General features: G+C 43.7%; 1 protein-coding gene across 2 annotated transcripts in view; it reads right to left on the bottom strand.

The window, feature by feature from the left end:
* The window catches only part of LOC146193440 (uncharacterized), a 115073-nt gene extending 104843 nt beyond the window's left edge, over positions 1-10230 (bottom strand). Inside the window, exon 1 of one of the 2 annotated variants that reach the window (XR_014706456.1) lies at positions 10097-10230. Coding sequence is in view for 1 of the 2 variants with exons in the window: in XM_084600098.1 (XP_084456224.1) it covers positions 10097-10220 (124 nt within the window). In the remaining variant the exon portion in view is untranslated. The remainder of the gene's footprint in view (positions 1-10096) is intronic. The other variant, XM_084600098.1, reaches the window with a different exon arrangement.
* Positions 10231-15798: the final 5568 nt, after the last annotated feature.

The raw sequence follows: 15798 nt of genomic DNA, 5'->3' as shown, positions 1-15798 counted from the left end.
ATGGCTTTCAGAAAATAATAAGATACAGCGCGATGTTCAATTTGTGAAAAAAAATACAATTTTTACCAATATAATCCGGACTTTCGTACAGGTGGTGGCGTTCTTACTGCCATGAATACTGCTATCAGCTCCAGTGCTATCACCATTGATTCCCCGCTTTAAATAGTTTGTACACAGGTGGCTCATCTAACTTATGACTTTATTCTCTGCGCATGCTCAACTGATCTGAACTGATCTTCATGACGTTGGCAACAAATATAATTCTAAGATCGCAAGTCGTTTTACTTGGTGATTTTAATTTCCCAAACATAGCATAGCAGAACGGCATTCTATTCCTTAAGAACTCTTCTCATGAGTGCATCCAATTTATAGACATGTACGCCGACGTCAAACACACTGCGGGGCACGACGGCATTGCCGGGAACATTCAGGCCTATCTCATAGCTCGAGGTTATGCATACAGAGGGATGTCAGAGGCCGAAGAGACCGAGGCAGTAACTGGGTATCCTCCGCCCCACAAGGTGTTAAACAAGGAGCAGTCGGCGTCTTGGCGGCATCTACAAAGTAATTATTATCCATGCCTGTCTTTTTATACCGCAAGATACATCCGACCGTATACAGGGACAAATGTTCCTTGTGTGGACAGAAACCGACACTTTATATTATTACATGGGCCTCCCAGAAGATAGATGCAGTGAATATAATCCACAATGCCACACCGGAGCACTGAGAGGCTGTGCTGTCCAGTTGGGAATCGGAAGACCAGTTTGGCATATTGAACGGGCCAGCCGGGCAGCAAAGGCCGCGGGAATCCTGGAATGAGACCCCAACTACGGAGGAGGAGGAGGAAGATGAGGAGGAAAGGCAGGGAGGTTAACCCGTAAAAGAAACCGGTTTTCTACCCTGCAGAGGGGGGGGGGGGGTAGGAGGTGAGTGGATATAAAAGTTGTGAGAGAGGGATGGGCGAAGTTAGTACAGTCACATCACTGACATGCCACATAACATCAAGTCCCCAACAAGGGAGCTCTACATCATTATTTTGAAGCGAAAAGCTTCACTAGGCTAGTCAACACCGGGGTGAGCATGGCATCGTCGTCAGAAAAAGTAACAGCTGCGCATGCGCAGAACTGCGTGACGTCAGAGGAGAGGCGCAGGTGGTCGAGACGCCGCTGCCGCTGCCGCCGCTCTGCGAGAACCACTTGACGTCAGATGAGAGGCGCATGCTGGCTCTGCCGGTCACCTGTAGCGGCTGCCGCGCGCTGCTGCAGATACGCGGATGTGGTCGGAGTGGTCGGTATATACGTAGCAGCTCTCTAAGGGGAGCGCAGGCGGCCATAGAAGACGTTGTTGAAGTGGTTGCTTGGAAATTGGCCAAGAAGGAGCGGAGAAATGCCAGACGTAGGGCTCAACAAGCTGCTGAAACGCCGCAAGAGCGGCTCGTCTTGTTACACGGTTGCAAAGCGTCGTTTGAGTGCGGCGAGCATGACGACTAACGAAGATTCCGAATGCAGGAAAGAACGATATAATGAGAGGCGTCGAGACAAACGAGCAGTGGAGACCCCTAAGCAAAGAGAGGAGCGCCTGGTGAAATGACGACAAGAGGCTCAAAGACGGATTTCAACTACCACCAGTTTTAACAGCAAGCAGAGTGAAAGGGATGAGGTCATCGACGACGAACTGAATAGTCGCCGGTATAGAGACTACCCATTGAAAGTGTGTGAAAGCGCTGTTGTTAAAATATGTTTAAGACTGAGTTTGAGGATAATCCGTTCGGTCATGTATGTGACATCTGCGAAAAACTGTGGCATCTACGAAATTTATGACCGGTAAGTGATGCCATGCACGTAACATTGAACTTGGCGTCTGCGCAACTGAAACAGAATAAAGTTGATTTATGTGATGTATGAATCAACTCAATGTTTTACCGTGAGGATAAGCCATGAAATATATACAAGTGCAACAATGTAAGAGCAAGATAAGCCAAAGCTATGCCTAGAAACCATAAGCTCAGCCATGACATTGCCGAAGCTTTTCGCTTCTGATATCCGGGCTTAACCGAGCTAAGCCCCAGCCAATTGTTTTGTGCACTATATTAAGTTTATTCTTTCTCTCTCTCTTTTAATCTCACTCAGCTGATTAGCGAACACGCACGCTATGCCACCACTTCATCTAATGCATTAGACCTCATTCTCACTACAGCAATAATGCATATTAAGGGAATTTCTGACCACTCACTACTGCATTTCACCATGAAAAGAAAGCTCGCGCAAAGAAAATTATTAAAACAATTAGTGATTACAATGCCACCGATACGACATCTAGCACTGATCAATTAGAGCATTTCATAATTGACTATACACCCAAGTTGTCTGACCACACCATTGAAGAATACTGGTTATTGTTTAAAAATCATCCTGGTTGCAATTGATGAGCTGTTACGTTCTAAAATGGAATACTCTTTCCAATCCTGCATCTCCATGGGTTACTTCAATCCTACTGCGCTTGTGCAAGAAGAAAAAGCTTGTCTTTCGTAGCGCAAAAAAAAATATATCTTCATGAACACTGGAAGGCGTATCACCGTATCACGAGTACGTTATCGCTCTTAAAAATGAAAAACACAGATATATTAAGATCTCCCTTACTTCACTTCCCCAGTCTAACCCGCGTACGTTTCGGTGTATATTTGATGGCAAAATACACAAAACCATTCAACTAGTCCTTTCAGACAATGTTGCTATCCCTCCAGGCCAGTTCTGTGTTGTTTTAAATGAAGTGTTTACTTACGTTATTCACGCAAACGTTCCTTGTACATCGCCACCTGGAACTTATATCGCTTACATCCAATGAATTCTGTCCTTATAGATTTTGTCAGTATGCAGAAGTTAATTCGAAACCTAAATATATCTTCCTTTTCAGGAGATGATTCAATCAATTCGAAAGTGTTTAAAATCTGTGAACCATATTTTTCCGATGATTTTTTCCCAATCTTTAGAGTCATCAATTCTTTCAAGCGATTGGAGGCTTAACAAGGTTGTTCCGGTTCAAAAGTCAGCCTATACTCATTCCCCTGCTAATTATTGTCTTATGTCCCTCACGAGTATGCATCGCGAATACCATGTATTCTTAACTAATTGATTTTCTAGACACCAACTCATTTTTCGCGGCTGCACAACATGGTTTCAGGAAAACGTATTCTTGTCAGACAAAGCTCATATTCTTCACTAATGACCTATTTTCTCTTGCTGACCCGAGCATAAATATGCACTCTGTACGCGTCGTCCTCGCGAAAGCATTCGACGCTGTCCCTCATGCTTAACATTAACCCTACTGTTCTCATTTGAAAAAAAAAAATATATTTACTCGAACACAATACGTCACTGCAAATAACAATTCTTCTACTTCCACCTCTGTAACATCGGGTGTACCACATCGATCCGCACTGGGACATCTCCTCTTCTTGATTTACATTAACTACCTTCCTAACTGCGTTTTCGAATCCTCGATTATTCTTTTTTCAGATGACTGTGGAGTTTACTGTAAAATATCTAACCCCAAGGACTCTCTAAAGGTTCAAGCCGATCTTATGAGCATTCACAATTGCCGTGAAAAATGGTTTATGTGGCTAAACCCTAATAAATATAAAGCTATGTATGTATTACGCCACACCAACGTCAGTATCAACAGGTACATGCATTTTCTCCATGAAACTCTCCTTGGATCTGTCAACTCATATATACTTTGGTCGAAGGGAACAAAATGTAGCGCACCAAGACAAGGACAGAGAAAGAAGACACACACAGCGCTAACTTCCAACTAATGTTTATTCAAGGAAGAAAGCATGGTTTTATACCACCGCGTGTCACATGCGCCAAAATAACATGCGCTAGCAAGTCATATCAGCCAGATACGCAATCTCCTTTGGCAACAACGCGACAGAAGGGGTACATCTTTCAAAAGAGTAATCCATTCAGCTTCAACTATTTCACGCGTTAACCGGTTTTTGTGCACTTTTCAAACCATACTTTTTTTGAGGAGAGGAATACAGTTGCAAACACGGCAATGAGCCGACAAACCTTTACCACACCTGTTACTGACATCCCGGCCATGCTCACGAAGCCTATCATTGAGGCATCTGCCCGTTAGACCAATATATTGCTTGCCACAGGATAGGGGTATTTGATAATTTGTCTTGTCTTGGTGCGCTACATTTTGTTCCCTTCGATCATGTACCAACAAGCCCAAGTATCTACCCTTCTATACTTTGGTTTTCATATTTCGAGTATAACCTATCATGGCAAACGTATGTAGCTAGCACGTCACCAACAACGCTAGCCAAGTTCTTGGGTACTTATGTCAAACTTTCTCTACGGCGCCCCTACCGACAAAGGTCACCCTCTATAAAACATCAGTACGGCCCAAGCTGGAATACGCATCCAGTTTGGCATCCAGACCAACTCATCTTATTAACTTAGCAGAATCGGTTCAAAATCACCCAGCGCGTTTCATTTTATCTAACTATTCCCGTCACGCCAGTCCAATTCCATGAAAATCTCTTATCTTACCAGAACATTGTTTTCGCCGCAAATGTTTTCGTTTGTCTTTTCCATAAAATTTATTACCATAATGCTGTACTAAACGACCATCTTTTTTCTCGCCCATCATACACTTCATCCCGTTGCGATAATAACTTCAAAGTTGGTGTGCCATTCTCCAGAACTAAAATAACAGCAATCCTAGATATTGAAATGTTCAAGAAAACTATACATTCTGCCGTGTTTTGATAGCATTACTAATTTCTGCACTGTTTTTAATCAAGTTGCCACTCCTTTCTGTAATGCCTTCGGGCCTAGAAAATATGTGAAAAAAAAAAAATAAACCATCGTCCGCTGGGAAAATGGCTGGCGTTATTGGGGGGGGGGGGGGGGGTCACTTTTGCCCAACAGCTTGTGCCTCCTCTCATCTTTTCTCATCGCGTGCTCAATTCCTCTCTGCTTTCTCTCGTACTGGGCAGCCAGCCGTACTACCCCTATCTTGCCTGCATTTGATGGAATTTCGTTCTGACTCTGTTTGTGGTCTTCGTTTGCGTCCACAACTGAACAGGACTATCACTCATTAAATCAGTGTAGCTGATTTAATGAGCTGTGCGGAGCCAGCGCTCAGCGAGCCGTTGATAGTGTCAATTGATTTCTTGTTGAGTAAACGGATGCAAGCTTTATTTTGCATTGTCTTCAACAAAATGTAGGCTACGACGAGTGAATCCTGATTTGCAAAGTACTGAAAGTTCAGAACAAAAGGTGTCATACAAAAGTATGTCTACAAAAATAAGATGGCATCCATGTGTTCGGAGAATAGTACGCATAAAGGAAAGAAATTTGTGAAACAGGATGTGCCACATGCGTGCTGGCAAACCTGTTTTGTGAGTTACTCTAAGTCCTGTGAGCTTTTGAAGAATTTATATTTTTCAGGCCGAGGAAAGCAATTATGCTCTCAACACCATTTGGTCGTTTTTTATATATGAGGAGCGCATTGAAGTCGCTTACAGTAATAATGTGCCCCTCTACTCGACGAAACAGAAAGTGCTTAAAAAAATAAATTTAATGCAAATGCCGGATACACAACATATCGCAGCGTAGTTAATGGCAGTAGAGCGGTAGAAAGACCTTGCTCCCACCTTGGTGTTTTATTTAATGAATATTGCAATTACATGCAGCGCTAATTTGCTATTATAAATGTTTTGCTGCTCATGATGGGGCAGCGATTTGTTTTCAGCCACGTCGACCGCAATAAAGAGCGGGACAATAGCAGCGAACACACAAGCGTAGTGTGCGACGTTAGTGAGCGTCAGTAGATTCACGGTTAGATTCACCGCACATTTGAAACATATGGTTCAATCTATAGCTTGTCACGCGATTACCACAATGAAACTCAGGCCAGAATCCGCGGCACTGACTACGGTCCATGGTAAACCTCAGAAAACAGTTTTCCTTTAAAACAAAATCTGTCATTTACATGAACTTCCAACTAACAAGTCTATGAACGCAAGCTAAGGTAACAAATTATAAAACGCAGTATATACGTTTTTAACGCACCCACATGCTGTTTTCACCAAGACTTAAACTAATTAGGAATTCGGTGGTGTCTGCTGTTAGCGCAGCTGACACCGTGGATGTTCAATCCCCATGTAATCGGCTTTATATAGGGTTGCTAACTTCTCCGAATATGTTTGGGAAAAAACCTGAACGTTCGCAATCATCAACTCGCCGAGCTATAAGAAACTCCTGATAAGCTCGCGAGACATAATATTGGCCGAACAAAACTCCAGTCAAAATGATGCTGTTCGTGAAGGTGAGATGTTCCTGACCAGATAATATATCTACACACTGCGAAGTGATGCCTATGAGTTAAACAAAAATAAACAGTGGAGCGGCTGCTGTTTTCACTACAACTTATTTCAGTAGAGACTGAAATAAGTTGTAATGAAAACGGCAGCAATAAGCAATGTTGGCTTATACATGCACTGTGTTAAAAATCACTTTATCAATTATACAGATCACTGTTTCATTTTGAACGTTAAAGTTGCGTAATTCACTCTAATAATACAAAATAAAGAGGCATGACGCAGTGAGGTTAATGCAAACGCTTATCACTTGCCACTCGTAAAACACCGCACTCAACCAAAGGCGACCGCTCGCTAACGACTTGCGCGATATCTTGTCTCTTTTTTCGCATCAGGTTCCTTGCACCCATGAAGTAGCTGTGATGATAATTTGTCTGTTCAATCAATTGGAATATGCTTCACAAGCACTACACAAAACTAGAAAACTGAACGCCGGCAGCCGCTGCTGCCGATCATCCCGATGATAAGGACACTTTTAGACGCATGGCTGCGCTCAGTCTGTCAAATATACGAATTGTAAAATGCTACTCTTCTTGGTCTCCTGAGTGCGGATGGACGAGTTCCAGGGCTGAACATGTAAACCTGATAGTTCTGATAGCTGGAGCATGCTTGATAGCAATGCACGAAATACACGCAGAACATTCTGCAACTCGTCCGAACTGCGGTACACTCGAGCGGCTTCAATTGCCTTATCTGCGCTGAAGCACTCACCCATTAACTATTGCAAGACTCGCAACATCAGCATTGCAGTAACGAAGAAAAAAAAAAAACGGTAAGACATGCAAGCTAACTATGCGTCCTCTGGTGCGATTTGAATCTAGTAAATTCCGAGAAAATTAGAAAATAAATCTATAATACCAGTAATATACTCCATGAAAAGGCGTAGCACTGGCTCTAGAGAGTTGAAAAGAGCTTACGTCAAAGCAAACGCAAGATATCGTCTGCCATGAAGCCGAAACGTAGCAGAAGCAGACGCTAACATAACTTGGCCTCTAGCATCGCGTTTCCCTTTGCGCGAACTGTCGTCTGCTCCGCGAAACGTCCGTCCATCACAACTGTACACGAAGATCGAACAAGGAAACGTGCAGGCGCACGTCGCATTATGTTTTTGCAATCTTCGTTCTCAAGGAGAGCGGAAGAAGGAGGCCTAAGCCCGCTCAGCACATACCCTGACAAACAGACCACGGCGATGTACAGCTGCGATCAGCGGCACGACAGTGGAGCGCAGCAGCTTTGCGGCTATTTGATGCGTCCTGGGACTTATCGAACCACTCTCCCCGTACCTCTAGGCGCTCGTCAGGCTGAAAGTCTGAGTTAGCGCCTCTGTTAAGGAATGCAATGGGGTTGATAGGTGCCTGAATCTCACTGAAGCTGTCTAATTAATTTTGGTAAACATTGTTGCGCGCTCTTTGAATGTTCTGCAGCTCTTTACCTATTGCCGTTCAAGCTGTCTGGTTGCATTTGAGTTTTGAAGGTGGACACAAGTGCAAAGTTTTATACATGGGCGAACTGTGGTAATACGGCATTGAATATGACGGTAGTTTCCTTCATGTGGACGAGCACTGTTCGCAGACACGACGTAGGGGATGACAGTATCCTGAGTCTCCTGTACAACCCTGGCAACCGTCTCTCGTGTCAGCTGTGGCATCCGGTGGGCTTACAGGTGAGCGGCTCCGGGAGAAACGTTATAAATCCTATCGCGACCCATTATAACATTTCGGCATTCGGCGGCCGTTCAGTGGAAGCGTCCTCATTATTTTCCATTCTAAAACAGCGCAAAAGAATAGGGACGAGAGAACGAAACGTACAACACGAGCGCTGACTTACAACTGATTTATTGAACATAAGTGAGCAATATATACGAAGAAAACTGGGTGATAAAACCAGAAGTAGTCGACGTCAAACATGGTGTGGGGGGCCGTAAAAGCGATAAGAGCCTGGTAGGTTGATGAGGGTAAAAGACGATATACTCTAAAAAGAGATGATTGAAGGGAACAGATACATTCAAAAGATGGGAAGCAGTTAATGTGACAAGGTGTAAAGAGCCATAAAAACGATAAAAGCGAAGCATGGAAACATGATAAAATTGATAAAATATACAAAAGGAGTGGAATGCATCAAATTGACAGGTTACTGCTAAAACTGCTTAAACTTTAACGGCGAGTTAAACGATGGCGATCAATGTTCTGCAGACAGAAACCTTATTTCTTTGTCGGACAGAAGCACAGACGGAGCACTGACACAGGTGTATTTATTAGTTTTTATGTTAAAAGCCTCAATCACTTCCCTAGTCAGTTGATCAGCGTGATGCCCTATGAATCTGCATTGTTGAAAATCTGGTAGACATTCGCTGCAGTTTTTGATATGGTCTGCGATATGTCCTTTGTCACCTTTTTGCACATCTTTGTTGTGTTCTCGCAAACGATCATTGATGCATCTTCCTGTCTGTCCGACAGGAAGATGCCTCAACAGATTCATGACGCTGTCTGCCTCATATTCAGGCAGCACTCCCTCGATGGCAGATGAAATCTGCTGCAAAAGCAGTGTGACGACACAACTGCATCAGCTGGACTGCGAGCATTATTGTCAAACGAGCTGTAAACGCAGTAAAAGAAAGACTTCATTAAATCCATGCTTCTCAAAATCCATAACATACCATTACTTTCCCTATACTCCTAAAGAAAAGCTGTCTCAGAAATGGAATTCCTAGCAGCTCTAGATCACATTCCATAAGTTACCAAAAAACTCGATCCTATCATCTGTTTCAATTCTGACCCTTGTCAGCAATGTCAAACATTATTAAAACGAAGAACTTCCATAGTTGAAATTCACTTTTCAAAATATGCTGTTTCTCTGTGAAGCTTAAAGGTTCTTCGAAATTAAACAAAACAGAAGACTAAGTGTGAAAGCTCGAATCACTTAATTCACAGCCAATTGTTAGCTTCAGCCACATAACTTGCCACGCCTCCGTAAAAAAAAAAAAAAAAAAAAAACGTTGGGCCTTGGGACTTCAATAAATAATACAAAAATAAACGTTGGGACTTAAATAAACAATACGTACTGACCTACTGAGGATACAAATGTGTTGGAGTCTGCGAATTGTCATGAATAAAATGATGTATCACAATCTGTGCTTACTCGAAAGGAAAGCTCAAAAAAACAGTATAATTTTACGCGCAAAAGTCGTTGCTTATGGACTATTCCAATCAACCTCAAATTACCGGCTCTAGCTGCAAATATCTCAGCAAAGAAACGCTATAAATAAAAAAAAATAGGTAGCGAGCGATCGCACACATCTGATGGAAGATAAAAATGGCGTCTACATCGCTTTTACGCAGTACAAGGCCTCTCTCAATATTTGAAGCTGACAGTTATGGCTGCGAGTCCAACGGTTGTTTACGTTTGAATAATTGGTTTGAATTTGAATAATTGAAAAACGCCTGAACTATCTGAACTTTGTTGCAAAATGATCGGAAAGAGGCCGCGGACAATCGAGGATCACATTTTAGAACTTAACTAGGTGATAAAAAGGCTAAACGATGAAAAATCTTCCTAGCACATTTGTCGTGCTGTGTGCACCAAATTAAAAAATGGGTAAACGCGTGTAAGTTAAAAACTGCTCAGTTCAGAAACATAAAATTTTCCGTGAGTATGCGCAAAGGGTTTATAAAAAAGGAATGAAAACGTTTGGCAACTTACATTGAAGATTTCTGGCAGAAAGAAGTATTTTTTTCCGTGCTCGACGTCGCCAAACGCCGCCTCCCCGAGAAGTTTTTTTGCAGGTCTTCCGGGCATGACCACGTGACACAATCACGTGACGCATGCCTCTATTTTTGCAGGCATTCTGAGAACAATCACGTGACACATGGGTGCAGTAGCCAAGCCGTAGCCTCGGCGTCCGCTCACGCGAGTATCGGGGAGGTCGCTTTTTTTTTTTTAATCGCGCTGCCGCGCTGCTATGTTCTAGGCACTATAGCGCTGCTCAGACGAGGGGCGGGAAGCGGGGAATGCCGAGCGAGCCCCGGTTCTGTGCGTTTGCAATCTTTTGCTTTCGTTCTTTTTCTTCCGGTGGTTTTGTAGGGTGGCTGGTATTCGAGGCGACGCAGAGACTCGGAGTGGCGAGCCCGCTTCTTCACAGCGCGCTGCATGGATCGTGTGTTTGCTTTCCTCATTGTAATGAAAACTTGAGTTCTGACCGTATGCGGGGCCACACATATTGAGTACCTGCGCATAAGTTATTTGCACACACGCCCGCTCACACACATGCAGATTTGCAGTGGCGGAAAAGATATAGCTCTCAAGACTGAAAGCATTATCCATTTATGCTAAGTAAACACGAAAAACTGATTGCTGATTTAGTTACTTTTACTCGGAGACAGCTTCGTGAATATTTTGTGAAACTTTGAAGCCATCCTTTTCGCTGTATTGATGAAATCACTGCGGTATTACAATAAAATTGCGCTGTTATTCGGTAAACACATATCTATTATCATTTTTTTTTACTTTTGATGCTGTTCATCTCTGTAATGCCTGCAATGTTTATGCCTGTAATGTGTTCCATGTAAACTCTCAAGCAGTGTGCAACTGCTTTCTCGCTGAGGAGCCCCCCCCCCCTCCCTCCCCGGTCCTCGGATTTGAAAATAAGATTGATTGATTGAGTGATAATTTGATTTATTGATTGATTGAAGGGCGCGTAAATGTTAACGTAGCAGTCGAATCGCCAGCGCTACCTAGCTGCCGATCAGGCTAAAGCAGTCCATACCAAACTTTTAAAAAATAAACGAAAGGAAGAAAGCGTGCAACCTGCTCTGTGATTTGCCGAGGACAGCTCCAAGCCGTCACAGGTTTGATACCATGCTGTCTACGTTGGCAAGCCTGCCCGCTTCTCCTTTCACACCTTCCGCACTTCAAGGGGGGGGGGGGGGGGGTGAAGAATGCGTGCGTGCGTGCTTCTGTGTGCTTTGCTCGCGGGACGGCTAGATGCTCCCCCTCCTCCAGCTCGAAGGCGCGCGCTCCGATGGTCAAGCGCCTCCTTGCATCCTCCCCGCGCATTGGATTTGAGACACCTTGCAACCACCCTCTCGAGAGGGTGGCTGGAGCTAGAACTAGCATAACGTTCTTAATGGATCACAACACACGGAAGGATGAATATGTTCAGCTACAGCTGGTTCATATTCCGTGGTTCTGCATGTTAATTGCTGTTAATTGTGCCGTAAGGGCGCTTAATTTATGCACAGAGCAAGGTCAGTGCTGCGGACCGCAGGTTGCGCGGTGATATAGTTCACCAGGCTGAATGAGCGCGATGCGAAGGCAGAGAGCGAATATGCGTGTTTCTGCGGGCGCATTCTATGCCGTTATGTGTGCTAGTTCGCCCGCACCGCCCCCTTCTCTGCGCCTTCCCTCTTCCGCTCTCTTCTCGTACCATTAGCGCGCCTCCCTTCTCTAACCTTGCCCTTAGCACGCACCTCACCCAGAGAGCACCTCCAGCAAAAACATAACAAACAAAAGTAGAACCTGTAGAGCACTCGCTCGGTTGACGCACATGCCCAAAGGCTGCTGTGTGGTCTCGGATAACCTCCGCGAGCGAAACATACGATGCGCGCTGTCAGGAACAGATGGCTGAGATATGGCCGCTGCCTTGCCGGGAGCTGTGGCGCAGAAGTGAATAAGACAATTGCTAACATATTGAGCGCTGCTAACATATTGAGCGCGGCGATAGAAAATGCCGGCGACGCGGACGCCGATTTGTTTCCATAAGTGGTGGGCAGGGGCGTAGTGTGAACAGTGGGGTGGCTCGACGGCATCTGGGCGCACAGTCCGATCGTGTCGATAAAAGAAAAAAAAAAAGAGGTTCATTTTTTTTTCTGGTGAAAGTTTTGTCCTCGTCAGGGAAAAGCACTCTCCATTTTCCAGTAATTTCGGCGCGTGAAAAGAGAAGGGGGGGGGGGGGGGGGAGCTCGTTCGGTATTTTACTGAACATGCGCATATACGCAATAGTTGTGTGTATACCATCAAATAATGTTAAAGTCCCGCCCATACAGCTTCTGGGCTACGTGGATCCGAGCGTCCAGGGCGTGCGCCTCTTGGAGAGCATCGCGCGGTGTAACCCGACAACACCACACAGCGCACATTCGCCATCGTAAAGTTGGCGGCGCGGTAGCTGACGCCGTGCTGTCCGCGTTTACCTTCCATTTGTGATGTTTTAGTCTGTAATGGTGCGAGCGAGCTCGATAACAGGACTCGGTGCGTCCTCAACAAGGGCGGACGCTTCACGAAGAAATGCGCGATGAAGAAAGAGTGAAATTGTAACCAGTTAAATTTTTCAAAATATAAACTTATACATTTTTATCAATGATTCTTGCAAATTGGTCGTATCAATTGTCTTTTTCCATTTCTTTTTTAACAGATGTTACTCATAATAAAAATAAAAAAAGCAATTCAAATATGATTTGCAATGAACAGCATGCACTCGGTCAGTTAATTGGGACTATATACTTTCGATCTGAACATTTTTTCTGACATGCCAAATTGCTTCAATATATTGCAATAGCTGTGTATGAGTGGTATAACCAGACATTGTCGAGGGCGTTATACGGCATCGATAAAAAAATTGCAAAAAAGGCCGAAAAAAGGAGTTCAAAAACTTTCGGAAGGTGTTTTGAGCTCGAAACAGAGCCCTGGCTACGCCCCTGCTGTATATTGACAGGCGTACATACAGAGAAGTATATTGGCCTAACAACTTGCTATGTACTAACTTTATACGAACTGATCTAAATACACAAAATTAACCGTGTATGAACTTAGTATTTACACATGTCCATAGAGATTAAATGTACGTACAATATTGATAGAGTCAATAAGGTGTTAATACAAATTCTAAAGACTGTTGACGACCATTTTTGTAAGGGAAGATGCCTCAAGCAACGCGGTGAGCTCTTGAAGAGTAGCGAAGTGTCTATCACTTATATTCTCAAATTAAACCAGCAGCGCCTTAATTATGAGGCACACTTCTAGCATCTGATGAGAAAATTTGGTTGGACGTTTTATGATAGGTTTCCGAGTCTGGAAATTGTCTTCTTTTTTAGCGCATGTAGGACTACAGTCACATCCGTGAAATTACTCACTGTTACCGGTACTGCTAGCGCATTAAACACAAAATGGAAGTAATGCTGCACACTGCGGTTTTCTGCGTTCGTGGCTTGATGGTTGCGGAAATATTTTTTTGAGACAAAATATTGCGCCTACACATCTCACAATGGTTTGCCGCTTTTAACACTCACCTAGTGCACGCGCAGCTTACCCTTAAGTAGTTTTATTGCTACATGCCATCTGATATAATACATAGGTTTAGGTCAATGGAATTTAACGCCCCAAAGCAAGTTAGACTCTGAGAGACGCTGTTGTGGAGGGTTTCGGAAATTTCGACTACCGATGGTTCTTTAACATGCACTGACATCGCACAGCACATGGCCGATTTGCTTATCACCTCCATCTAAAAGGAGCGGCCGCGACCGGGATTCGGTCCCGCTTCATTGGACAAAAAAGTAGAGCGCCATAACAACTTTATAACCGCGGCGCACTGAAGTAATAAATAAACCGTACATGAAATTTATGTCGTAATTGTGTAAACGAATTTAAAAGCACCTATTTTTCTCCAATGACTCGCATGCATTACAACATAAAATTTTAACATCTTTCTTTCTTGGTCTGTTTTGTAAAAAAAAATACTCCATGCACACTACCGTCAATTGTTGTGTACATACTGACACAGGCGTCTCCAGGATATAGTGAAAATGAATTGAGCGTCAAATAGACGTATAATGTCTGTGCTTAAAGACTGTATTTACCAAATGACTGCAGCTTCAGGTTGCGGTCTTAGAGTTCGTATGCGGCTAATCTTATGGAGGCTTATATAAGTGACCCCACTAGATGTTACTGGCGCCTTTTATACACGATTCCGCTAGCGAAAATGTGCGCATATTTATATTCTTTTGCAATTTTTCTGCTGTGTACATTGACTTTAAAAACAGTGTTGGCTGCCTAAAACAGGATTTAGCGAGGACATATCTAAATAGCTGCAATTTTTCCATTCTGATGGATGCTGTTTTTTTTTTTTTGGAACTCTCGTTTCAATCCGGCCAGATGGCGTACATCGTACAGCAGATAGCTTGAGTTATTAAAGCTCAATGGAAAACAAATACGCGAAGAATTATGACGACATAGGTTTATTATGCATACACAGCACTGCCTTAAGGTGCTAAAGAAAAAAGAATTAGTGGGAGACCAAATATTCCGGTGCATAATCAGGAGCATCAGGCATGCGATTAACTCATGGCTGAGCCATATGGCGCGGTTCCTTCCGTTTTCTCACATACTCACATGGTACTGTTAGTCACCACTCCCAAGAATCGCGTTTATTATAGGAGGAAAATGCAGGTAGGGGTTTGTGCCTCTGATTGTATTTCCATTACGTTCGGACGGCTCAGGTCTTATTTAAGCGTATGTGAACCGTTGCGATAAACGTTGACAGCTATCAGTTCACAAACTGCAGTATCACGATGGGACGGGTAGAGAGCATCGTCGCGTGATTTTACCTGCGAGTTTTGTTTTCTTGCACCAGGGTACACGCTACAGCGTATATGTTAAACATCGCACAACTAATCAGCCGCATATGTTGGTTATCGTTAGTGAACAAGCAGGGGGTCAAACGTTCACTTTAGTGTTGCAGGTTGTGACGGCTTTGCGAGGTCATTTCGTGCACGGCACGGGCCTAACAAGGTCGTGGAATTCCTGCGGTAGCGTTACTATACGATTTGTTGTGTACAGATTTATTTTGTAATTTTTTGAAATAAATAAACAATTTATATTATTATTATTATCAGCTGAGAATGAGCGCATCCGGCTCGCGTAATTCCGTTTTCTCAAAGATAGGATCAAGCAACTTCGTTGTCCTCATTAATTGTCCCTCAGCACGTTCAACGGCGATTGTTGCTGAGAGCTCTGTCTGAATGCCACCGATAAGTAAGATATGCTCACTGAAGGCATGAAATGATTACGGTGATCGTAACTGCGTAGTGTACCCGTTACCATACCGTCACCCTCTAGCTTTGTTTTCGGCTGGTTTTGTGGCTATTAGGAATAAAACATCACATAATGCAAACTAAAGGGGGATACACCCCAGGACTGATAGTAGTAATTTATTTGAAAGTAGTGAATTTAGAAAATTCAGAAAGAAATGCACTCAGGGAATTCGAACAGGTATTTTTAGTGCGGAGATTCAATACGCCACAGACGCGACGGGAATGGCGGGCTTTATACGCTCTTATTTGTTTGGACAATATTTGTGCTATTTGCCGCCAGGGGATGCTGCTCAGAGGACCCTAGAGTTGAGCGAACGCAAT

Source organism: Amblyomma maculatum, chromosome 4, assembly GCF_055883805.1.
Source record: "Amblyomma maculatum isolate TAMU_Amacu chromosome 4, ASM5588380v1, whole genome shotgun sequence".
Taxonomy (NCBI): Eukaryota; Metazoa; Arthropoda; class Arachnida; order Ixodida; family Ixodidae; genus Amblyomma; species Amblyomma maculatum.
This window is presented reverse-complemented; position numbering and strand designations above follow the sequence as displayed.